General features: G+C 39.7%; 1 protein-coding gene across 5 annotated transcripts in view; it reads left to right on the top strand.

Annotated features, from left to right (window-relative positions):
- The window catches only part of Slc5a1 (solute carrier family 5 member 1), a 157,382-nt gene that overhangs the window by 113,686 nt on the left and 17,788 nt on the right, over positions 1-25,908 (top strand). For all 5 annotated transcript variants that reach the window (XM_021257262.2, XM_021257261.2, XM_013071684.3 and 2 more), the window contains exons 3-10: positions 1,152-1,256; positions 2,939-2,998; positions 4,248-4,352; positions 15,445-15,550; positions 16,696-16,776; positions 18,440-18,660; positions 18,881-19,016; positions 20,472-20,579. In XM_021257262.2, coding sequence (XP_021112921.1) covers positions 1,152-1,256; positions 2,939-2,998; positions 4,248-4,352; positions 15,445-15,550; positions 16,696-16,776; positions 18,440-18,660; positions 18,881-19,016; positions 20,472-20,579 — 922 coding nt within the window. The remainder of the gene's footprint in view (positions 1-1,151; positions 1,257-2,938; positions 2,999-4,247; positions 4,353-15,444; positions 15,551-16,695; positions 16,777-18,439; positions 18,661-18,880; positions 19,017-20,471; positions 20,580-25,908) is intronic.

The following is a 25,908-nucleotide window of genomic DNA, read 5'->3' on the forward strand; positions in this document are numbered from 1 at the left end:
ATGTTAGGGGTATTAATGCATTTTTGATTTATGATATTTTGTGTTAACTATGCATTTATGGGGGCACAACCATATTGGAAGTTGAGGAGCATCTGTACTTGTTTCTCACTTATCAAATGCTGTTGTAGTTTCTCCTCCTGGATATAGGAGGACTCGAACTCTCTGGAGTTCTTTTGGACCTCAGATGTAATTGAGTTGTTGGCACAGTATACAATTGGCCAATGTGAGGTCCCCTCTTATTTCATTGGATATTTTCTTCTGACTCTTAGTACCATTCTCCTTTCCCTTTCTGGGCTTCTACTCTTGGTTATTTAATCTATGACCTTCCACTGTGTCTTTTAACATGTATTTAGAAGTATGTATATCCTTGAAAAATGCAGTGTTTTGTACATATTTCTGTACAATCTCTAGGTCCTTTGTAAAAACAAATGCTAGTGTTTTCTCAAAAATAAGACCTAACTAGAAGTAAAAAACACTAGCCCCAGTTGGCCTATCTTTCCTTTACCTGCTGTTATAGATTAGCCACCAAGCAAGAGAACAGTAAGTTATAATCTTCTGCACCACACTTGCCATCACCATGGTAATGACCAGCTATTAATTACAGCTGATGTTTATTTTCTGGTACGGGCTTATTTTCAGGGAAACATGGTGTATGGATTAAAAGAACTATTCTTATTATCATCTCTTGTTACTAAGGAGTACAAGGAATCACATAATTTAACAGCTAGAAATTACTCAGAAATTATCAGTTTCATGCCCCCTTTATTTGACAAGGTGATAGAGCCTCAGAGGCTTCTTTTAAATGATTTGTTTAAAAATATTGATTATATTTATTAAAAGCCCCTATAGGACAAGGCCTTAAGCTACCAGGCATGCTGAGGATATGGAGGTTAACGGCACAGGCCCTGCCTCCGAGTAGACAGCCTTAGGGGAGTCCTAGTAGGCTATAGGGCTTTCATATCTTTTTCACTATTTGACATTGGCCTCACAAAAGACCCACGGATGATTTGATTTTTGATTAGTCACGTTCCCAGCTGGGCTCTCCTCTCTCCTGTCCTTATTCTGGCTAACCTGTCTTTCTTGCTTTGCCCTAACCTGAGTGTCCTGGTCAAGTATAGAGTCATCACCTGACTTCATCCTTCTGTTTCCAGATTGGAGCCTCTCTCTTCGCCAGTAACATTGGAAGTGGTCATTTTGTGGGGCTAGCTGGGACAGGAGCAGCTGCAGGCATTGCTACTGGAGGCTTTGAATGGAACGTGAGTAACATAAGCACCACTGTGTCTTAGGGGTGGAAGAGTTTTTACTAGTTTGTTTTTTGTTACTGTAATGATATACCTGAGGCAAGCTAACTTTATAAAGAAAGCAGGCTATTTAGCTCATAGTTTTGGAGGCTATAAGTCCAAATAGCATGGTGAGGTCTATTGTGAGCCCCTCTTGGCTGTATCACCTCCTGGCAGATAGCAATGGCAGGAGCATGTGTGAGAGGAAGAGATCACATTGCCCCAAACAGGAAAAGCCAGAAAAGATGGGTGAGGCCGGGCTCAGGCTGCAAAAAACAATTTAAATTAGTACATGTTTGCAGAACATAATGATCACATTCATCATGGGAAATTTGTTCATGTACATAATACATCTTAATTCTTTTTTTGTGTGTGTTTTTTGAGACAGGGTCTCACTATGTAGTTCAGGCTGGCCTTAAACTCACTATGTAGCCCAGGTTGGCCTCAAACTCATGGCAGTCCTCCTGCCTCAGCCTCACTAGTGGTGGGATCACAAATGCTGGTAGGGACTTGGTGCATGTACACAGCATTTCACCCCCCTTTAATCTCTTTTCCCTCCTCGTTACCCTTTATGCTGCTCTCCCTCCCTCCATGGCTCAGGATTTTATAACAACCTTTGCTCCGAATGACCCAAGGGTTTCACTGAACTACCTTAATCTCTTCCCTGAGCAGTAGCCTCAAGGGCTCAAGGACTTCCCATTATTCCCCACCTCCTAAAGGTCTCACTATCTCCCATTACATTAAAGACTAAGCCTCCAATGCATGACAGATCCACTGACATGGTAATAATATTTTTTTTCCTCCCCCTTGGTATTAAACAGACAAGGCCTTAGTACTCTCCTAACCATGTTATTGCTGTTATTATTATTATTCTCAAAATGATATTTTACTCCTTGTAAATCAGGGAAGATGCAAAGGAAAACTCATAGCTCTGGCTGGGGCCCCAGGGTTGTGATGTTAGTGAGCAGACTCGTGTAGGGAACAGGGAAAGGGGACGTTACTAAGAACTTGGCAGTAAGTCCTAGTCTCCTTCGAGCCAGGGCAGCACAAGGCGAATTAATTTATTATACAGGAAAGGTAGAAAAAATGAGACTTTGAGAAGAAGCTGAGCTTTGGGTCTGATCAGTGCTGCTCTGGGCAGCAAAGACGAAAGCCCCCAGTTTACCACACCTTTTATTCAGTACTCAGTACATCGGGAGAAACAAATGTAACAAATGACTTGCAGAGAGTTCAGTACATCCAGCATAAACAACGTGTAACAATCCAAGAACAATGAAGAACTGAGTAGATGAAGATTTTGTTCCTCTCAGGATGTCTTTAGCTGGTGTAATCTTGTCCTGGAGCATCACAGCATCACCGGATCATTGAGGTCTCAGTTGTGACCAGGGGCCAAAATGGAATTATGTCTCAAAATGCCATAGCTGGCCTGTAGGCAGGAGAACTAGGTCTAATCGAATGATTTTTCCCTAAAATTATGCAGCATTGCTTCGACACTCATGGGCTAGGCCATTTGGGCAGTAAAAACTTCCTTTAATCTCTAATTCCCACTTAGGTAGTTGGGAACAACAGAGTGACAGCAACCACCACAAAAAAGTATTGGGTGATTTTCTGGGCTAAAGTTTCTCCTGATTTAAATCTATCTCTTGTTTTGATTTCAGGCACTGGTTTTGGTGGTTGTGCTGGGTTGGCTGTTTGTCCCTATTTACATTAAAGCTGGGGTAAGTATCTGCTCTGTTATTCCATTTCTCACTGGTAAATACAAATATGGGCTTGATCATTCTGGAAGTTAGAGGAAACTTTATGGGATAAATGACAGGGACCTGTGAGTTGCCTTTCACTCCTATGTTGTAAAATAGTTTCTGACTGCATACAGGGGAATTAAATAATTCCCCTGATTCTTTTCAGTCCAGGCTCATGACTCATCCCTCTGAGAAGGTCCCCTAAGAAATCTCACACTATTCAGATTCCTCTGAAGCATCTCATCCCATTACTTTGGGTGTGTCCTTGTGCTGCACTCCTATGAGTTTGCTCTTGCCATACCAATGATCTCCAGCCTCTGCCCCTTTATTTATGTACTTCAGCAGCTCTTGTTTGCTCAGCATGCAGCTAGTACTCAGCTATCAATTGCTCTCATGACTATGTCTCTCTGAGGTTTTACATAGGGTAACTTTACTATCACCTGTTCAATGAGACATAATGAGGACCTCCTATTTGTAAATTTATACATTGGGGACTAAAAGCAGCATGGGAGAAGCATAAGGCAGATTCTACATCTTTTGGAGGGTCACAGATTACTGGTGACATGTGTATAAGGACAATGGACTCAGGCTGGAGGGAGCAAGACAGGAAGTATGGTTGAAATTTGCAAAAAGAAACTGGGAGAATGTTTAAGCAGGCCTGCAACTACAGTCCTTGGCACTGCCTGTGTATAGACCATAGCAGAAGTCACATTCAGTCTGACCAACTTGTTTGGTGCCTTGGAAAGATGCTACCATTTCCTTGATGTCTCTAGGTGCTCTGTATAGGAATTTATCACTAGAATATCTATCTATCTATCTATCTATCTATCTATCTATCTATCTATCTATCTATCATTATCTATCTATCATCTATCTATCTATCTATCATCTATCTATCCATCTGTCCCCTCCTCCTCCAGGGCAAGAATCTACCTTTTTAGTTATGTCCAGTCATATGTACATTAAAAAGCATGTGTTTACTGGGCACCTTCTACGTACTGGAATAACATCCAGCTACACCTATAGTGCTAGGGCATGTGAGATTAGAATGAGCAGGTGGCTGAAGATCAGTGATCATGGGGGTTACTTTGTGACTTCCCAGATCAATAAAGGTTATGAATCCTTGGTCACACTTCTGTGGTTCTGACATCAGGATATATCCAATTTTTCTGCCAGCTCTGGGCCCTGTCACTCTGACTGTTGGTGACCTCTCTTTCATCCCATACAGGTAGTGACAATGCCAGAGTATCTGCGGAAGAGGTTTGGAGGCAAGCGGATCCAAGTCTACCTTTCTGTTCTGTCCCTGTTGCTCTACATTTTTACCAAGATCTCGGTGGGTACACTACTCTGGGGGCTGGGCACTGGCTGTTTGAGAAGCCACCCACTCTCTTTCTCCAGCACATGTTGGTCCAACAAGAGGCAGTTCTGTGCATCACTATGAACTTGGTCCTTTAAGCCTTCTTGCTCCTTAGGGTAAAGTCCCCTTTCATGCATCAAGGAGTCAGTGTGGTACAGTGGAATTTCTTGTTCTTGGTGGTGCAGGCTGAAAACATAATAGGTTTATGAAGATTCAGGGAAAACTGTTTTTAGGAGAAAATTAAAAAGGAGTTAGGATATCATCTGATACAGTAACCCACTACTGGGTATATATGCAAAAGAAATGAAGTTAGTATGTCAAAGAAATAGTTGCATTCCTGTGTTTATTGCAGATGATTCACAATAGTCAAGATATGGAATCAACTTAAAGGCCTATAATTGAGTGAATAAAGAAAATGTGATACACTCACAGTGGAATACTATTCAGACTTTAAAAAAGTAGAAAGTTATTATTTGTGACAACATGGATGAACTGGAGGACATTATATTAAGTGGAATAAGACAGATGCAAAAAGACACAAATACCATCTGGTCTCATACATGGTATTCAAAAAAGTTGAATTTATATAAGTAGGAAATAGAGTTGTAGTTACTAAAGCTTGGGGTGAAAGTGTAGGTTGGGGAAATTTGGTTAAAAGGTAGAAAATCTTAGATAAGTAGGAGAAATTAGTTCAAGAGGTCTATTGTACAACATAGTGATTACAGTTACTACCAATGGATTGCAATTTGAAAATTGCTGAGAGATTTGTTCTCACCACAAAAAAGTATGTAAGGTAATGCATATGTCAGTTAGCTCAACTGAGGCATTCTACAATACATACATATTTCAAAACATCAAGCTATGTACAATAAATAAATACAATTTTTATTTGGCAATTTTAGGGATACCTAAGGGCTGGTCACAACCCTAAAGCAGTCATGGGCCTTTGTCCTCTGTCAGGTCAAAAATCTGAATCTTTGTGATATTTATGATGCCTTTAAACATGGACAATAAGTGCCAACTCTAGGAAGGACCTCTGAGACTTCTTTTATGAACAGTGTCTTAGTCTGGTTCATGTTACTATAGCTTAATACCATAGACTGGATAATTTATAAAGAATAGAAGTTTATTTAGCTTGTGTTTCCAGAGGCTGGAAAACCTAATAAGTTCAAAGGGCTTGCATCTGGTGGAAGCCTTCTTGCTATATCATGACATAGAAGGAGGCCTCACATGGCAAGAGAGAGCAAGTATCAGCTCAGGTCCCTCTTCCTCTTCTTACAAAGAAGCCAGTCCCATGATGCCTTTATCTAACCCCAATTATCTCCCAAAGGCCCCACCTCCAAATACCATCAACATATGAATTTGAGTATTAAATTTCCACTTGAATTTTGAAGGGGACATTGAAGCTATAACAACAGGGAAATAAAAACCTTGGGAGAGGAAAGTACTCCCCAAAATCCTAAATCAGGACTAGAACCCGGCCTCTGTCTCTTAGTTTGCTGTCCTTTTATCACTGCATGAGCCACTTTGTATTATCTGAGAATCACTTCCCTGGGCCTTTAGTTGCTAACTCTTTGAGGGGTATTTGTTCTCTATAAACCCAACCACTGGGGCTGTCCCTCTGCAGTTTAGTGTGCTGTCTCTGCTAACTTGGACCTACAGGCTCCAACTTGCAGAGCTGAGATTTCTTAGGCATTGGCTGACCACTAGGGTGCTTTTGAGAGCTGGGAAGAGCTCTTGACTGGTCCATAGTCCTTGTATTCCGTCTTCACTTTTTCTTCCAGGCAATGTTCAAGTTAGTTCTTCATGACAGTAAAACAAAACAAAGTAAATAAACAAACCACAAAACCAATCAACCAACCAACCAACCAACCAACCAACAAAAAACCCCAGCCTCCCCAAAATCCAGGAAACCACTCAAGTTCTAAGATACTTCCTTGACAGTCCAAAGGATGGTGGGAAGAGAAAACTTGCTTATAAGGTTTTGTTGAGATGCTTTTTTATCCCCAAAATTATTGTCATCCTGATTTAAAGCAAGTGGGAAAAAAAAGAAAAGAAATGTGAATGATAAGGTATAAGAAAGAAAATAGGACTTTGGCAAGAAAACTATTGAGGAGAACAATTGGAAGAAGCTGAGCCTCTGAACTGTTCTGTCGCTCTCTAGCAGGTGACCTGGAGCAAATGGTATAAGCTCTTTAGAGCTCCCTCTTTCATAAATAAGCTGGGATCTATAATTCCTGCCTGGTTTAACTTGCTGGGTGGTGGAAAGGATCAAGCGAATTTATCATAAAGTGTTATTGAAATGTAAGAGGTGATGAAGATGAACATGGCTGATTGAAAGTCCTCCACTCTTTCTAAAGTTGTCTGGGTTACTGTAGGGCAGAGATAGAAGTGGCATTTTTTGATATCACATAAGGAGGAGCTCCAGCTATTCCCCTTTCCAGCCTTTATACAGTACTCATTGCTCTGTCAAAAGGAGTATCACTGGCTGTGGTCAGTTTTCTTCCTTGTCCTTCCCTATTCAGCACCAAAGGTGAGGTCAGGCCATTCTCAGCACTTTGCAAAAGATCTATCCTTATATCTGAGTTGGGTTGGATCTGAAATGAGCATTCTACTCTAGTTAGGTACAGTGCTGAAGAAACAGTTGCTAGTGCTTTTATTTTCCTAAATATTTAAAGTTCAGACAACAATATTAACTAATAGTTTGAATTTTTATCATGAAAAATTTCAAACATAATCAGAGATAGAATAGGATAAGTAGAACTTGCAGACCTAATACTGATCTTTTGGCTTTAAGATTTGTCAAGGTGTAGGGGCTGGGGTTTTAGCTCAGTGGTTCCGATGCCTGCCTGGCAAGCACAAGGTCCCGAGTTTGATCCCCAGTGCCAAAAAAACCAAACCAAAACCAAACCAAAACAAAAAGATTTGTCAAGGTTTTCCCATTCTTTTTTTTTTTTTTTGGTACCAGGGATTGAACTCGGGACCTTGCGCTCGCGAGGCAGGCATCGGAACCACTGAGCTAAATCCCTGGCCCCTGGTGACTTCTTTTTAAAATTAAAAAAATTTGTTATTACATGTTTGGAATATATAATGGTTACATTGTGGAGAGTTGGTAAATGTATGTAACACATCTTAATAGTGATTTCTTAATTTAGGTAATTTAATACTTGATCCATATACAAAATTTCCTGATTATTTCAGAATTATTTTCTTGTTGTTTGAATCAGGACCCCAAAAATGATGTTTATACTTTGTATTTGGTTATTCTTTCTTTTTTAAAAATTTTTTTGTACTGGGAATCGAACTCAGGGCCTCGGACTTGACAGGCAGGCACTGTGTGGCTGAGCTACATCCCTGGCCTTGTTTTTCTTTCTTAAAGGAAATATATCTGTACAAATCTTCAGCTTACCACAGTTATTTTTCTCTTTTATATTATTACCTTTCTGTCCTGGTCTACATGTAGTAACTTAAAAAAAAAATAGGATGTTTGTCTTTTTCTTTTTTGATTATAAAAGTTTTCTATGTATTCTGGATCTTAATCTTATCAGATATATAATTACAAATATTTTCTCTCATTCTATAATTTGTCTTTTTACTTTCCCGATAGTATCCTTTGATGCACAAAGTCTTTATACCTTGGTGAAATTCAATTTATCCATTTTGCCTTTTGTTGCTCATACTTTGGTTGTCATAAGAATCCATTTCAAATTCAAGGTCATAAGGTTTTATTTTATGTTTTCTCCAAAAAGTTTTATAGTTTTATCTTTTACCTTTAGGGTGTTAATTCATTTTGAATTAATTTTTGTATATGGTGTGAGGTAGGGGGTCCAAATCCACTCTTTTGCCTTTGAACATCCAGTTCTCTTACAACATCATTTGTTGAAGAGACTTTGGTTTTCCCATAAAGGGTCTTGAATATACTCTCATCAATAAGGCTGATAGGCCTTTGTCTTAGGAGCTGAGACTGACAACCAGGAATTAATCTCTCTCCTTGCAGCTTCCTGACAGGTATTGCTACTGCCCTTCATCAGTACCTTTGTGCTTTCTCATGCTAGAATGTATTAGGATGATTCTGATGCCTCATAATTCTTTGTTCTTTTAGAGTTTGTTTTTGGTTACAAAATGAAAACTATGGGCTTTCCAGTCTTATTTCATGAAAGAAAAAGTGTGCAGAGTCTACACTGAGAAGTGCTGGGAGGGCTGAAGAAATCTTCTAAGGGAGATAAAGACATTGCTCTAAGAAGAAGAAAAAGAATTATGAGCGGGAGAGTGGGGTGGTTACACTGGAAAGAACAGGACACTAGTGAGAGAACTGCTCTTGAGCTCAGCTTGTGAGCTGGTACCTGTCTAATGAGCATGTAAAGAAGGGTGCTGAGCTTAGTGGCAAACCTATAAGTCCACAGTTCAAGCTGGTGAAAGTCTATTGACTTGTTGCCAGGGAAAGGATACTCTTTGCCCTCGGAGCTGGTATAGAGGTTGTCATATAAATAAGCTAAGTGCCCAACCTCTTTTCCTGCTTTCTCTATCATCTCACCTATTTTTCAGGTTACTGATTAAACCTTCTTGGACTTGACACCCCCCTGCCACCCTCCCCTCAGGTGGTCATGGGGCAGCCTCCATTAGTATAGATCCTGATGGGGCACATTCCCTAGCAGTCAGCTTTTTCTAAATTTTGCTTTTGAATTATACATAGTATAGGCTGCTCCCTCTCAGCATGATTTTGGGGGCTCCTTAGTAGAGGCCCTAACATCATACTTGTTCTATCCATGGTCCAAACAACTATCATTTGACTACTGCATAAGAAGGATGACAGCTGCCCTTCACTTAGTGCCAGCCTCTTCATTTAGTCTCCAATGGGGGCTTTACTTATACCATCTCCAGTTCTCAAAGGGATTGCACAAATGAGGATTTCCATTTTATTTCTCACTTCATGGAAGAGAAAACCAAGTCAGAGAAGTTAGGGAATTTGCCCCAAATTGCACTGCTAATATATAACAAAACTGGGATTGGAACCTGGGCCTTTCTAGTCCCACAGTCTGAGGTTTAATAATTCTGTAGTACACTTGCTTATATAAGATGAAAGCATAGAATGATGGGAGGGGGATATATCATCCAGTTCTATATCCTACACTCTCATTTTACAGATGAGTGAGCTGAGGTCAACAGAGGGAAAAGAACTTAGGTGTAACAGGAACAGAACTGGGATAAGAAGCAAGTTTCCTGATATCAAATACAAATGGTTTGATCTAATGTCCCTCTTGTCTTCTAAGTCTTTCATTTTTCCCAGACAGAATAGGTTAAAATTCAAGACCCAGGAAAAATCCAGAGAGCCAGTCAAACAAACCCCACAGTATTCTGTAAATGAGTTTCTGAGAGAAGAATCCAATGGCACTGTGAAGAGAGAACATTGGATGCACAATGGACATATGGAGGACCTGGGGAAGGATGTCTAGCAGAAAGGAAAAGCTTTATCTTGTAAATTTGACTGGGTTTAGGTTCATCATGGATCACAGAACATAACGTTTTAAAAATTTTTAGACTAATGTCAACTGTACCTACTAGGAGCCTGACACAGTAGCACAGGGCTCAGAGATAAAAGACAACTGTTAGTTAACAAAGTACAGTAATGAGGTATTTATATTGTACACAAAGATTAAGAGTTTTTTTGGGTGTGCACATGGATAGTTTGTGATAGGTAAGAAGAGCAAATAGATGGGCTTCTGAGATCCATGTTCAGATAGGGAACAACCAGGGATCTGATAGGAAGGTTTGGGGAGAATGTAGGGATTCAGTAGGTATGTAACTAATGGGAGAGAGAAAGCAAAGTGCATTGCAGATTTAGGGACTGGATTTGGCTTAGGCCATTGGGCAGCAGTGGTGTGGAACCTTGGCTGCGGCTGGTGTCTTGTGGTCACATTATTTTGGGCTCTGAGACCCAGAATTGACTGTCCCTCCCCACCATGAACTCCCTAATTTTCTTGGCTCCCATGAACATCTGCCTTATCAATCTCTGAGAAGCATTTTGTTCTGTAAGATTTCCTGGCATGGTGTATCTTATTCTAATATGTACAATATACTTGAGATAAAGCCTTAGATTTCATGAATTACATGTCATAACTGAATGTCCTTGTTTGTATTTCATGCAGCTGTTATCACAGATCATGACTGCAATAAACTTTTACAGTAATTCCACTGTGCATTTTGGATCCTTGGGTAAAGATAAAAGCTTTTGCTTTTGCTTAAGGTTTGAATGCTTATTGCCTAGGCTATTCACTTTAACAAATGGAAAGAAATTTGAGTAATGAGGCTTTTCCATCTGAAACCTCATTGCCAGGTAGTATTTATGAGATGCTCAGGTACGTATCGGTTAGGGTCAGAATGGACAGTAGACATACAAATATAAAATCACAGGGTCTCACAACATTACAGCTGTGGCAGAGTGATTTGCCAAAGTTCACAGAGACTTGGTTACTCCCAGAGAGCAACTGGTGTTTGTATTTTTGTTGTTGCCCATGAACTCTAGGGATGTTGTTCAGCCAAACTTTCAAAGTAATTGGAGCAGAGACCTTGTGCTAGATCCAATCCACTTTCTTCTTGTATGAATAAAATTTATTGGGACACAGCCAAGTCCATTTGTTTATGTTATCTATGGCTGCTTTCATGCTTCAGAGGTAGTTTGACAGAGATAATATGGCTTGTAAAGCCTAAAACATTTTCTAGCCTACCTTTTATAGAAAAAGTTTGCCAATCCCTGGCCTAAAGAGCCATATTTTTTTTTTTTTGGTGCACTTCAAGTTGGTTTTGCTTAGCAGCACTTGGGGAAATTTTCCTCTCTTTGTTCATCTTTCCAGCTTCCATCCCTCTTTCTACCTTCGTCCTTCCTCTCATCTTCTCTCTTCTCTGTCCTTTCCTTCCCTCCTTCCTTTCTGCTTCCTTCTTTTCTCTCCTTCCCCATCCCTCCCTTTCTTCCTTTTTTCTCTTCTCTCTCCTTTTTCTTTAGGGCCAGCAGTTGTTTAGGAAAGGGGTAATATGGGATGATTTGTGAAACAAATAGCTTCATAGGATTAAAAGACAGTTCTTTTATATCAAAGCTGGTGGTCTATTTCCTATCCAATTCCCTATTTTCATAAATGAAAAAATTTAATGAGATATTTCAAACATAAAGAAAAGCACAAAGAATAACAATATAGCAAATGCCTTTATTTGTACCACTCAAATTTTATAGCTCTAAACAATTTATTGCTTTAAAAAAGAAATAAAATATAACTTATTTGCCCCCTCTCTTGATTCCAGTTCTCTTCTAAAAGTGAAAGGCGGCCTTGAAGTTGATATGCATTCTTCTATTTTATATTTTTATATTTTTACTATATATATAAAATGTATGAGAAGCAAGTTTCTGACACCAAATCCAAATCATTTGTCTTTATGTCTCTCTTGTCATCGAAGTCTTTCATCTGTCCAGTACAGATCTCTGTACATCCAGTACAGAATAGATTAAAAGCCAAGATGGATATATACATATATATCTCCACCCACTTATATATCTGTATAGAATATGTTTTAAAATTTCTGCCACACCTTTGAAACTGCAAGGAAAATAACAATGGTTTTTAAGAGAATCTTGTGGGTGGGAAAGGTACCCATAATCCTATAACTCTAATATAAATACTTGCATATTTTGACTTTGCTCATATTATGTGTAACATCACAGTCACAGTGTACACATCAGCTGGAGGTTTAGCTCAGGTAGAGTGCTTGTCTAGCATGTGCAGAGCCCTTGGTTAAATCCCCAGCACTATAAACATACACAGAAGATATACTTTTTTTTTTTGTCTTTCCCCTTCTCTTAGTATCAAGTTGAAACATTTTTTTTAGTTTCCATATTCATAATTATTACATATTGTTGATATCCAATTTTCAACAAGCCCTTTAATAATCGTTGGTGAGCAAAAGACTCTCAAAAGTGGTCACTTTTGGGCAGAGTGATGACTTCTCATTGTGTAACTTTTTACTTTTCAATGTATAAATTTCTGTGCTGTTTTTAAACCACTCATACAAGTTATTTTATTTCTAAAGTTTTATTTGAACAGCAAAAAACCTTTTTTGTTAAAAGATTCTGTTCTCTGAAGAAAATATTCCATGAAAGGTTTCCTTAATTTTCAATGTTGTTTTGAGGATTAAAATAATAAGTGCACTGGAAGCCCTTTGAAAACTGTAAAATTCCCTGGAATTGAAGGGGGGAAAAACCTCTAGTGAATCAGGAAAAAATTGGGGCAGCTGAGAGAACCAAAGACTAATATCAGAGCCCCTGGCTAAAGTGGTTTGCTCAGCTGCAGTCAACTATATAAACTCAGCTATGGTTCTCCTAGGCATTCCTGCTGACTTTTGGGGTTCATAGGGCAGAATTTATCTCTGAAGTTAGTAATAAATCATGGGAGGAAGAATTTGTCCTAGGGTTCATTAATTCACCAGGGAGGTTTTCTTAGAATACTTTATCTGTACTAGACAGAATTAAATAATATGAAAACAAGTTTTTATTAGTGCCACACTACCAAGAAATCTTTATAGATGTAGTTCATAGCATTATCTAGAGGCTGAATATTACTTATTTGTGACCAATGACTGCAAGGCAAATATTAGTGAAGGTATCACAGTGTACCATGCACGTTGTCAAGAAACACTAAAAATTACTCTGGAAATTAAACCAACTGAGAACATTTGTAAGGCAGTAGCCTTACAAATATTGAAATATTTTTCTAGCTCACTTATGCCTATTAGCTAATCTACCAAAAGTGTGTGTGTGTGTTTAATAGCATTCTACTATAATTATTGAACAGGGTCCCTTTAATTTAGATAACTTTGTGCAACTATGTGGAGGCATGGGAGGGAAGGCTGCAACCAGGATTATGAATATTCATCACTATTCCAATTGGTCCCGTGTGCAGAGTCAGGAGGAAGTGGCCATTTAGCAAGACTGGTGTACAGCAGGACCTCTTTCCTCCTCTTGGGCTGCAGCAGAGGGCAGGGTGGAAACCATTGAGGACCAGGGAAGGGAGTGTTTCCTTGACTGCAAGCCTTTCTCACTTTCAGCCACTGAGACTCACAAGCCCCGGGAGTCAAGGAATCCTGCTTTAAATGAGAGGCAAAAAGTTTTGTCCAAGGTTGCTCAGGCAAATACCTAAAATTCAGGTCCTCTGGCCATCAGCCCCGGGGTGGGGGTGGGGTGTCTCTTTCTACCACCTCTTAGCTCTGCCTGTCTTTCTTCACTGGAAATGATGATGATACTATGTCTCCTGGGGTGACAGAATCTGTAGAAGTCTGAGACAACTGGAGCTAAGGAATGGGATTCTCAGAAGGCCCATCTTGGGGAGGATGCCAATTTACTATCTAGAGCAAGTTGATATTAAACCAAATAACAGATTCAGGGGATAGGAAATTCTACTGGGAAGGGTGACTTAGTCCATTTTATGTTTCTATAACAGAATACCTGAGATTGGGTAATTTATAAAGAACAGCGATTTATTTCTTACAGTCTTGGAAACTGGGAAGGCCAAGGGCATAGCACTGGCTTTTTGAGGGCTTTCTTGTGTCATTCCATGGTGAAGGGCATAATTCAGTGAGAGGGAGCTTAAAAACTTGGATCTCTCTGATTCTTTTTAGAAAGCCAGAAATGCCATTACGTGGGCCATGGCCTCATGATTTTATTTAACTGTGTACCTCTCAAAGGCCTCAACTCTAAATACCATCAACATTTGGATTTGAGGATTTCCAACACGCGAAAACTTGAAGGATACATTCAAACCATAGCAGAGGGACAGAAGGGTGTGGTGGGAGATGAGCCCTTGGAGAGCTCTGAGGAGCTGCAATGGGGTGGCAGTGGGGAGGAGACCAGAATAGAGATGAGATGCAAGATTTTAAGTCCAACCTAGTTAGCTTATTCCCCAGGGCTCTGACTGGGCACATTTTGCATGCACTGAAATAGATTTTGTGCAATAAAAAGCTCATGCATTCCATATAGGGGAAGTCTAGTTTCTTCTGCACCTGAAGATTTGAAAAGATTCATCACGATCATCCTTTAATACTTACTACCCTTCCTGGTAGTGCGAATTTTGAAGATGACACGAACCTTTATGTTGGGGTCATCCTGGCGCCCTCTGCTGGTGCATATCTGCAACGGCACCGTCTCCCCGGTAGAAGTTCTTTATGAGGCAGCGAAATGAGACGGGGAGGCGATGGAAGAACCCCATCAAGAACATAATTAGTGAGTTCAGGAATGAAGAGGGAATAATTCCCCTAAAAATTATGTGAGGTAATTTAGATAAAAGTCTGCTACATAAAAGGCGCTTGGTTTTCTGGCTGTGTTTGAGCCAAGGTGAACTAGTCCTACTGGGCCGGGGAGATAAAGTTATAACCTTGGTAAAGCTTTTCTCCATTCTGGGTAGGAGTCGAGTTTCTCACTCATGCATCCTCCAGTGCTCAGACATGCTTTTGGGAATTAATCTGATAAACTTGTGTATACTGAGATATAAATGATGGATAATAGCCAAAAGCAATAGTCTACACGTGGATTGAGAGGAAACTCAAGGTGTTAATAGTTGCTCCTTGGCAAAAGAGTTTCATACTTAAAAAGTTTGTGAAGCATCGTGTACCATGTTTGCCTTCTAGGGATTCACAGCACCTGTGTATATTAAAGGTTCAGAAAAGTTGTGTGGCAAAGAAGCTGCCTTATCTTTGTTTATTCCAGCATTTCACAGACCTTTTGGTTAGGAAAGAGGGAGATAGACTTTGTGGAAAGGATCTGGAGATGGGGAGAATGGGAGGAAGGGGAGAGAAGAGGAAGTGAAAAGGATCAGGATGTGATGTGTATACACACCAATTCACCGTGATGAATATATTTATTGTGTATCACAAACATATACCAATAAAAAGGGAAGGACCTTTGGATCCTTTTTATCACGGAAATCAGATTATCATCTTGATAATCTGCTTGGAAACTCAGGAATAGAGCATGAATACTGTGGCTAACTGGCTTCTTTTGCTTCTGATTCTGTCTCTCCTTTCCTTCCAGGCGGACATCTTCTCCGGGGCCATATTCATCAATCTGGCCCTGGGCCTGAACATATACTTGGCCATCATCCTTTTGTTGGCAATCACTGCCCTTTACACAATCACAGGTGCGTCCATTCAAATGAGCTAGCAACTGAACCCCAGCTCAGGGTTAGGCATTTGTGAAGGATAAAAGGAAGTAAAATATATGGTTTCTCCTTTTACAGAAGAGAGATACACCCAGGAAAGTTTGAGAGTAGGCATTTACTTGATCTCTACTACAGGTTATATGAGTAATCTCTGAATGCTCCAGTGTTGGCTGGAATTGGCAGGGTGCTTTCTCAAAGGAGCTAGGTAGAGCTTGGTGCTGTGGGTTGTGGAAATAGCATGGCTAAGCTAGGAGAATCAGAGGAATACTGGCTGTGAAGATAAGTGAGAGCAGGGAATGTAAATATGAAGGGGCATAGCATGGGGTTGAAGAAGGGTGAGCAAGCAGACGCATTTGGCTAGAGGAGGATGGTCACTGGGAAGTAGTGTGGGTAAGTTTAGGGTATAAAGCGTGATAATTCAAGTGAAGTAGAAGGACCTTGGAAACCAGAGAGAGGCCTTAGATTTGATGTGTTTGAAACTGGGAGCCAATGTAGGAAGTAGCGGGGGGGGGGAGTGAGAGAGAGAAAGAGAGAGAGAATTTTTAGAGAAGACTTAAGAGGTGGCCAGAGAAACTAGTGCATGAATAAAAATTGGGGGTTGCTTTGTAGAAGTATTACTTTGCCTACTTTGAAAGGGGCAGGATTAGCAATGGAACCTGATACTCAACTGGAGCCCCACATCTTTGAGGACAAGAAAATACTTAGATGGCTTATGAGATAGTGGACATAGAAGGGGCCCTCTGAAATGTGCTAATTTGGTAATGTTCCCAGGCACCTCTCCAGTCAGTTCTGCTTTTCTTTGCCTTCATTTGGAAGATGCCCCCTCTTAGCCATAGAAGAGCCATCTCTTTTGTGCCAGCTACTGGCTTAAAAGGTCACACCAGGTTCTTCCCACGTGGATATAGAGAAACATTCTCCCAAGGACTTGAAAACATTTCTGTGAGAAGTGGAAGCTGGGAACATGGTGAACATCAGATTACTGTAAAAGAATAAGAGAAGGAGGAAAGGAAAGGCAGGTGGGTGACTGAGGGGTGGGAGTGGTTTTCAAAAGGTGTAAGAAAGGCAGGAGGGGACCAGGTTACCTTCCACACGAGGTCAGATATGTTGTCTTTTTGCCTGCTTAGGGGGTCTGGCCGCTGTGATATACACAGACACCTTGCAGACGGCGATCATGCTGGTGGGGTCTTTGATCCTGACTGGGTTTGGTAAGTAGGGCTAGGGCAGACTGAGGAGGTGGGGGGCAGATGTTCAGGGCCCCAGGAAGAGAAAAGCAAGTCCAGCCTCTCCGTGCACCACTAGCCCAGGCAGTGAGCTTAGGCTCACCCCACCCTCCCAAGGCAGAGATCCAGCCCAGATGGGCCATCACTGTGGATGTGAAGGGGCAGCTTCCTCATCCCTAGAGGACTTAGATTGGGGCTGGGTCATACAACACCTGGACTCCCTGCTGTCCTTTCTCTACATCCAGATCACTGGTTCCAGTGTAGGTCTGTGACACCATGCATTCTCTCTTTCAGAGAAACTGGGCAAAAAAAGGATAAGGCTAAATATCCATCAATCAAAATATACTCAAATGTTGTATTTTCAGTCTTTTAAAAAAATTCATTAAATTTATTGGTACATGTAGGTATACACTATGGTGACATTCAGCACTGGGAACTTGTACTTTTACATGATGTATCTTGGTTCTTATTTTTTTCCCCATTCCCCTGCCCTCCCTTCAACCTCTCCACCCCTCCGTATTTACAAAGACTTTGTTTTGGCTTTTTCCTTTTCTCATATTTATTCCTTTCCCTTCTTTCCTTTCCCCTGTATAGCTAAATGGATGCACATCGAGGAGATACTCTTAAGTGAAATAAGTAGGACACACATGTTATATACCCAATAGCTTCTCTGGTGTGAGAAACTGAAAGAGTAAATAAGGATCGAAATGTATAATAGATAATGTGTATATAGTCTTAGAGTATATCTTGATTAGACTATGTCTAGATATAGACTATATCTATATTTGATGTTGTGTCCATTCTTTTATAAATTGTTGATAGGTGATAATTTTCATTTCAGTGCTCTTACTTGACAAAATTTAAAGATAGGCCACTCAGTATTGGGACCTCCTGCCTCCCTATTTTTTGAAATTTTTCTTATCTATGAAATTCTAAAGATAACATTGAAAATCCTAAGTCTTTGGGTTGCTTGTTATGAGATAATATAAAGTGCATTTTATATTTAGGTGCACAAGGCTCTCTGTGTGTCCTGTAAAGATTGTTATCTACTCTCTAGTGCTCATTTTTCCAGGATCTTTCATTTGGTTTTTTCAGTAGGCCTTGGGGCAAGGCGGTGGCTAGAATGACTTATTCAAGGACGTACAGTTGAGAGGTGGCAGGGTTCCAGATTCCTCACCCCTTCTTGGTCATCACATTACGCTGCTAGGAGCAGGGGTGGTAGATCTGTGTCCAGGCTCCCAAAGGCCACTGTGTATCTCTCAGCTTGTGTTCTGAGTTCCAAGGACGATGGCTATCAGGAGGGGGTAAAGGAAAAAGTAGAGCCTTTGGATGTGGTCCAAAGCCAAGGTTTTCATTGAAATAATTAAAATACCTTCCCTTTTGTGAAGAAGTGTGTGGTTGGAGCACTTTCACAAGCTATTGCTTTCAATTCTCACAATAAACCCAAGGAGGCTGGGCGGAGTTAATAATCCCATTCTATGAATAAGAAACCTGAGGCCTGGAATGGGAGCATAACTTGTCCAAGACCACACAACATAGGCTTTCTTTGATTGTGGAAACCCCTCAGTTTTTTCAGGCACCCACAGAAGGAACCATTATAAAGAGTTTAAAGTTTTAAAATGTTCATTTTTGTACCAATGTTTTGCAGCTTTTCATGAAGTGGGAGGGTATGAAAGCTTCATGGAAAAGTACATGAAAGCTATTCCAACCATGATTTCTGTTGGAAATGGCACTGCCAAGGAAGAATGCTACACCCCAAGGGCTGACTCCTTCCACATCTTCCGAGATCCCCTCACAGGAGACCTTCCATGGCCTGGGCTTATCTTTGGGATGAGCATTCTTGCCCTGTGGTACTGGTGCACAGATCAGGTAACCAAGCTGTATATGTAGGGTGGGTCTTCTCCATGGCATTACAGGGATTCCTGCCTGTATATGGCTTGTGGAATTGGGGAAGGTCAGGAGGAGTCACACGATCTGTGGGTTGCTGAGTCCTGGGAGTCCCAAGCCAAGGACTGGGGAAGCAGGGATAATAGGAGATGTCATAGGATCTCTAGCCTGCACTGCTCCCACACTGGGCTTCCCCTGGCAGGTCATCGTACAGCGCTGCCTCTCAGCCAAGAACATGTCTCATGTGAAAGCTGGCTGTATCTTGTGTGGATACCTGAAGCTGCTGCCCATGTTCCTCATGGTGATGCCAGGGATGATCAGCCGCATTCTGTACACGGGTAATTTCTTCAGTTGCCCTCATAGGCCACGCTTATTTTTTGTTTGTTTGTTTGAGTCTGAGTCATTTCCAAAGTTGTGGTGTGTATGATGTCCTTTATAACTTAATGTCAGAGGATGGCAGCCAGTCTCGAATTGCCCCCTGCTCTGAGCCCTGTTTCCTGGACCATTTCCTTGAAAGTGCCCTGAGCCTTGCACTTTGCTGTCTAAGGTGATGCATTCTTCCTTGATCTTTTTGTGGCCTCTTCAGTATCACCAAGAATCTAAACTGTTTCCTGGAAGGTGAAATAGTGGAGAAGGAGGGAGGGGGGGAGTGGAGAAAGTAAGGAAGGAGGGAAGGAGAGAGCGAGAGAGGCTGCAGGCCCCTAATAAAGATACAGTCATTGGCATACTCCTATAATGGCTCACCTGACATGAGAAAAATATAGCCAGCCCTCTGTATTTATTATTTGCATACCTTTAGATTCACCCAACTGTAGATTAAAAATATTTGAAAAAAATTGTACATATACAGAGGTTGTATGGATGTTTTTCTTATCATTTGTTCCTAAACAATATAGTATGACAACTATTTATATAACATTTATATTGTATTAAGTAATATAAGTACTATAAAGATGATTTAAATTATACAGGAATACAATGCATATGGTATATGCAAGTATTAGGCTATTTTATATAAAGGACTGGAGCGTCTGCAGATTTCAGAATCCACTGGAGGGGGTTTCCTGAAACCAATCCCCCATGGACACCAGGGGTCAACCAAAGACCTAACTGACTAGTTCATACTATAATGATGACTATACACATTTATTTATAAAATAGTGCTATAATAATTCAGTGCTAAGTGATATATACTTGTAGTAAGTACTTAATGAACGTTTGTTGATTTGAATTCTATGCAAGTTTCTAGAATTCTAAGATTCATCTTATTTCTTTCTCCTCCAAGGCTGTTTCCTTTTTGTTTTTTTAATCTCAACCAAGTTTTCTCACATCTTGGAAGTAGTACCTAACAGTCCTACTACTGGGGAATTTCCTCAGTTATCTAGGCATTTAATTACTTATAAGGGCGGCTTAAAATAAACCTCAAAACTAGGAGCCATTAATCACTGTGATTTTCATAGAAAGCAATACAATCATCACTGCTGAGCTATAGGGTAATTAGCCAAAGATTAATGATTGTTCCTCCTCCTTTTCCACCATTATACTTTCTTTGTTTCCTTTCCTCCTTTGCCCAGGAACTTTCCTTTCTTCCTAGTCAGAAGTTGGGACTGTATCAGGATCAGAAGGGCAGTGGCATGGCACACAAAGGCTCATCTGGGAGCTAGGCTGTTTGTGGTATCATTTCAGGACCTTGGGCAGGAATGACTTGTTTAAAGTCTTGTTTTAAGAAAGTGAACTTTGGAGCTATTTCTCCAATGTGTGCTTACTAACATGGCTGTTCATCTCTTCCCCAGAAAAAATTGCCTGTGTCATCCCCTCAGAATGTGAGAAATATTGCGGCACTCCAGTTGGCTGTACCAACATCGCCTACCCAACCTTGGTGGTGGAACTCATGCCTGATGGTGAGAGTCTTTTCTGGGAGGCTGGAGGGATTTTCTTTCAGGAGGCTGATTGGATTTAGGCTCTTTCTGAATTTCTGGGTGCCTTCTGAAATTAAGCTCGCTCCTTCCTTCCTTCCTTCCTTCTTTCTTTTTTGGAGACAAGGTCTCTCTATGTAGCCCAGGCTGGCCTTGAACTAACCCATGGCAATCCTTCTGCCTCGGCCTCCCGAGTGCTGGGATTACAGACGTGCAGCACCACAGCAGGCTAGCTAAGCCATTTCTAAGCCTAAGCATTCCGTCAGGAAATCCTTGTTCTTGTGTTTTCAGGTTTTGAGCATGACTTCAAAATATATGGCTTGGTTGCAGTCTGAGTTCTGGGACTTGCCCATCAGTCAGGCTTGGAAAGGAGATGATCTAAAAACTTATTGGGGAAGAACACGACATTTTTCTGCCCATTTAGAAGATCTTTCAAAGCTCTTCAACAGAGGGAATATAAATTAGTACAGCATGTATGGAAAAGCAGTATGTAGTTTCCTGAAAAAAAAGACCCCTAGCAATCTCACTACTGAGTATATATCCAAAAGAAATGAATCAGTATATTGATGCAGTCCCATATTCATTGCAGCATTATTCACAATACTTGAGATATAAAATCAACCTAAGCTGCTCATCAACAATTGAATAAAGGGACTATTATATATATGTATATATATTTATATGTATATGAATAGTATTCATTTTATAAAAGAAGAAAATCCTATCATTTATGACAGCATGGATGAACCTGGAGGACAATGTGTTAAGTGAAATGAGCAAGAGAGAGAAAGATAAATACTTCATGATCTCACCTAAATGTAAAATCTAAACAAGTCAAATTCATAGAAGCACACAGTAAAATAGTGGTTAGTAGGGGTTGGGACAAAGGGAAATCTGAATTTTGGAGGTCTTTGTTGAAGGATGCAAAATTTCAGTTAGGAGGAATAAGTTCAAGGGATCTATTGTACAACATGGTGACTTATAGTCAGTAACAGTGTGTTGTATATACTTGAATATTGCTGAGTAGATTTTAAATGTTCTTTACCACAAAATAATAAGTATGTGAGGCAATAGATATGTTAATTATCCATTTTGCTAAATGTATGCATATTTCAAAATATCACATTATACATAATAAATACATGCAATTTCTGTCAATTAAAATAAGCTGTATAAAGCTGTCCAACATATATTAATATAAAAGCTAATGAACGTTGGTCCAAGGGAGTTTTACTTGGAAAACGAATTAGTGCTAGACTGTTCCAAGGAAATTCATGAAGTAAAAGGTAAGCTTTTTGTTCTAGAAGGAAGAAGTTAGAAGCTGTGGATTGATAAAATTCAAAGGGGCTTCACACCATAAAGAATATGTTGTCCTTGGAAATTGGATACTTAACTCTGAGTCTGGAATAGCTAGAGTTTGGGGTTGACTGCTGGGTTTGGAGTTCGTGTTTTACACTGCAGGGAAAAAAAATCTCTTAATTCTAGTTTAAGGGCTGCAAACCAGCAAAACTTAGGTGGAAGATCTCAAGAGATAAAAAATTCACAAATATTAACCACATCATCGGGTCAAACCCCCTCATTTTACAAAGGCCTAAAAGGGGAAGTGACTTTTTCAAGGTCACACAGCAACCCATTCTGCCATCTGGCTTGCTTAACTCTCTTGAAGGTGGGGATTGAGGAATTTGGGAGAGTCTATTTATCCCACAGACTTCATACATGATGTTGTGCAAACCATTTGCATTCAAATTATACAAAATGGGAGTAATAGTTAACTATTCTGAGCTGGGCTGCTTATTAATTAAGGTTGTGGTTAGCAAGAGTCACAGTGGCTTTTCTAGAGTTCTGACATGGATTATACTAGTCTCTGTAGAGGTGTTTATATTATATCTTTCGGTTGGTACAACAGTGAGGACAATAGTAGCATACTAGACTATAGTGGCACTTTGTACCAAAGATGGATGCAGCATGCAGAAAACCAAATGCTGTGTTTGAATGTGCCATCTCCATTTTCTTTCCTTTGGGTGTACTCTGGTTTCTGTAATTCTGAACAGAATGACCTCCCTGTAGCTGGACTGAATAGTTTCCATTCATCATCATGAAATCTCAGTAGCGTTCAGCATTATTGATCACTCTTCTTTCCTTTGGTTCATAATATTTTACTCTCCTATTTTCTTCCCTTTTTCCATCTTCTTTTTGTACCATTTGCAGATTCAGCCTTCTCATCCAGTAAATGCTCTCTCACTAATCCACATTAAATTCTATCTTCTAAATAGCTCTTACACTCATCTTCCTATCTCTGTTTATTCTTCTGTTACCCTAGTCTGATACACCATTATTTCTTGCCTGGGCTGCTATAAAATTAGGTTCAATGAATATTTGTTGAGTAAATAAGTGAGAGAGGGCTTGATAAGAGTGTAGAAAAGTGGTGGTGGTGCTGGGTTTCTATTCCAATTCTATTTCAGCAATGAAATGAATTGAAGGCCCTATGTACTATTTCAAATGGACTTTTTTATCAACTAAAAATCAGAAAGTTAGACTAGATGATCTTTATAACTTCTTCCGTAGCTCCAGTAGTCTGTGATCTACATTAAACAAACTCAAGAGGAGCTGTCACTAGGTGAGTTCCAAGGAGGTTCTCTGAAAAGAGATGGGGACCTCAATTCACCCTGGGTAGGTTTGCAATTCTTGTCACAGAAAACCATTTTGGGGTGTGTCAGTGATGGGCACAGCAGATTTATTAGGCAGAGTTAGAAAGTAAGAGAAAATAGGGAATGGTCTTCAATGGAGGAGCTTCAGTGAGGAGCTGAAAAGGGCACAACTCTGACAGAGAGGATCGGCCCATTAACAAAAGAGTGAGACCAGCCTTTGTGGATTAACTGAGGTGGGCAAGGATCCCTTTGATTATTATCTTGTTCTGGTTTGGTAAAATGGCTTTGGGAGAAATCCTTATTGTATGAGGGGACGATTTGTTCTCTATGATCGTTTCTTCAGGGGGCAGTCTCCATCTTGTGGAGGATCTGCTGGAATCCAAGGTGACTATAGCTGCTCATTGGTAGTTGAATGTTCCTGTAAATCTCTTATTTTAGTGTCCTCAATCTTGAAGAGAGATGAGATAGATTATACAAATTCAGGGCTAATCAACCTTGTTTTGTCAAATTAGATACTCAAAAATGATTAATATGCTTATATGGAGAGGTAAGAAGGAAATGGACACAAAGTTTTAAGGTAATACAGGATATAAAATGAAGGTCAAGCTTTTGTGCTGATTTTAGTTACTGGACATCTATCGGCCCAAATAAAGAGTAATTTTTTTAAAAGCCAAACTGCTTTAAAATTCTGTCTGTTTCAGAAGGAAACACAAATCATGCTTCTAATGAATAACAGGTTAAGGGTCTAGGAATTGGAGCTTGTTTGTCCTCTGTTCCTATAGTGGTTTCTGTGTCAGAACCATTTCAAAAACCCCAATAAATGGCAAGATAATTGGATAGGCAGCATATGGTAGATGAATACATAAAATTATTTGTAGATACAAACCCGAAGGAGTGACAGAATTATGTTCCAAAATGATTTTAAGAGCCATGACTCTTGATTCATATCTAATAAGCTGAAGTTTAATAGAGATATGCATCAAGCATATCTTAACATATTTGGGTCCCCCAAACCCAATTATATAGGAATATTGGAAGAAACTGAGGATATTTAGCTTAAAGAAGAAAGACTTAAAGAGGACATGAGTTGTCTTTGAATATATTCAAGATAGTAAGGTACATGAAGGATAGGACTTCTCCCATTGAATAGTAGAGAGGCAGATATCAGCCTGGTTAGAACAGTTTAAGAGGGTGCGGGCTTTCTGTGGGATAGCAGATCTCCTATTGCTGGAGGGTTTGGGCAGAAGAAGTCTTGTGAAAGGGGTTCATATGATGATAGGCCTACATAATCTGTAAGGTTTTTACTTGTGAGATTGTAAATCTGTAATCTGATGGTGGGTCCTCACTTTGAGCTGGCCTTCCAAACCTTAGCAAGTACAACCTTATGCCTTTCTTGCCTTCCTTAGAAAGAATAACAGAGATTACAGCCAATCATCCTTGCTATGACTTGGAAAACTAAAAATAACAATTCCTTATTTTGATTTGGGCAGGTGTATTATCTCTATTGAGCATGTTAAGAAGTGAGGCCTTGAAGTTGGAATAACTTGATTAGGGCCAGAGCTTTGTCTTCTTTTAATAAGTTGTTGGACTGTAATCCACATATCATACACTTCACCCTTTTAGGGTATATAATTCCGTGGCTTTTAGTATATTCATAGAGTTATATGATCACCACACAATCAATTTTAGAAAATATTCATCACTCCATAAAGAAATCCTATACTTGCTAAAGAAATGAACAGTCACTCTGTTTTACCCTAACCTCTTGGCCCTAGGCAACCACTAATATATTTTCTGTTTATAAATTTGCTTATTTGGGACATCTCACACAAAAAGAATCATAATAATAAATAATTCTTTGTGACTTCTTTCACTTAGCATAGTATTTTCAAAATTCATCTGAATTGTATCATGTATTTGTATCACATTTCTTTTGGTTAATGAATATATTCCATTGTATGATAATCTCTTCAATAGCTTTTATTCATTTTGTTCATCCATTGATCAGTTGTAATGCTGCCATGAACAATGACTGTGTAGAAATATATTTTTATTTCTCTTGGTTAGATACCTAGAGTGGAACTGATGGGTCATGTGGTAACTCTGTACTTAATTGTTTGAAGAATAGCTAGACATTTTTCCAGAGTGGCTTACCATTTTGCATTTCTTCCAGAAATGTGAGAGGTCCCTATTTCTCTACTTATGCTTTATTATCTGTTTAAAAAAAATTATAACCATCATAGCTGGTTTGAAATATTGATCACTGTGATTTTCTTTAGAATTTCCTCAATGTCAAGCATCTTTTCATATCATTATTGACCATTTCCATATCTTTGGAGAAATGGCTATTCAGATCCTTTGTGATTTTTCATCAGGTTGTTTGACTTCTTATTACTGAGTTATAGGAGTTCCTTGTATGATCTGTGTATTATAGGCTTACCAGATTATATAATTTGTACATATTTTCTCCCATTCTATGACTGTCATTTCACTTTCTTCAGAATCTCGTATTTTGGATCCTAGTTTAAATATCTTTCAACTGTACCATGAATATTTTGGTGAGTGTTCTTATAAAAATCTCCTCAAATGGAGACATACACTACCACCATCACCACCATCATCATTCAAATTATTTACTTCATAGGTGTTTTGTCTCTACTACTTTG

The sequence above is a fragment of the Heterocephalus glaber genome, unplaced genomic scaffold (genome assembly GCF_053883595.1).
Source record: "Heterocephalus glaber isolate CG9 unplaced genomic scaffold, H.glaber_assembly_v1.0 deba00001687, whole genome shotgun sequence".
NCBI classification, from domain to species: domain Eukaryota; kingdom Metazoa; phylum Chordata; class Mammalia; order Rodentia; family Bathyergidae; genus Heterocephalus; species Heterocephalus glaber.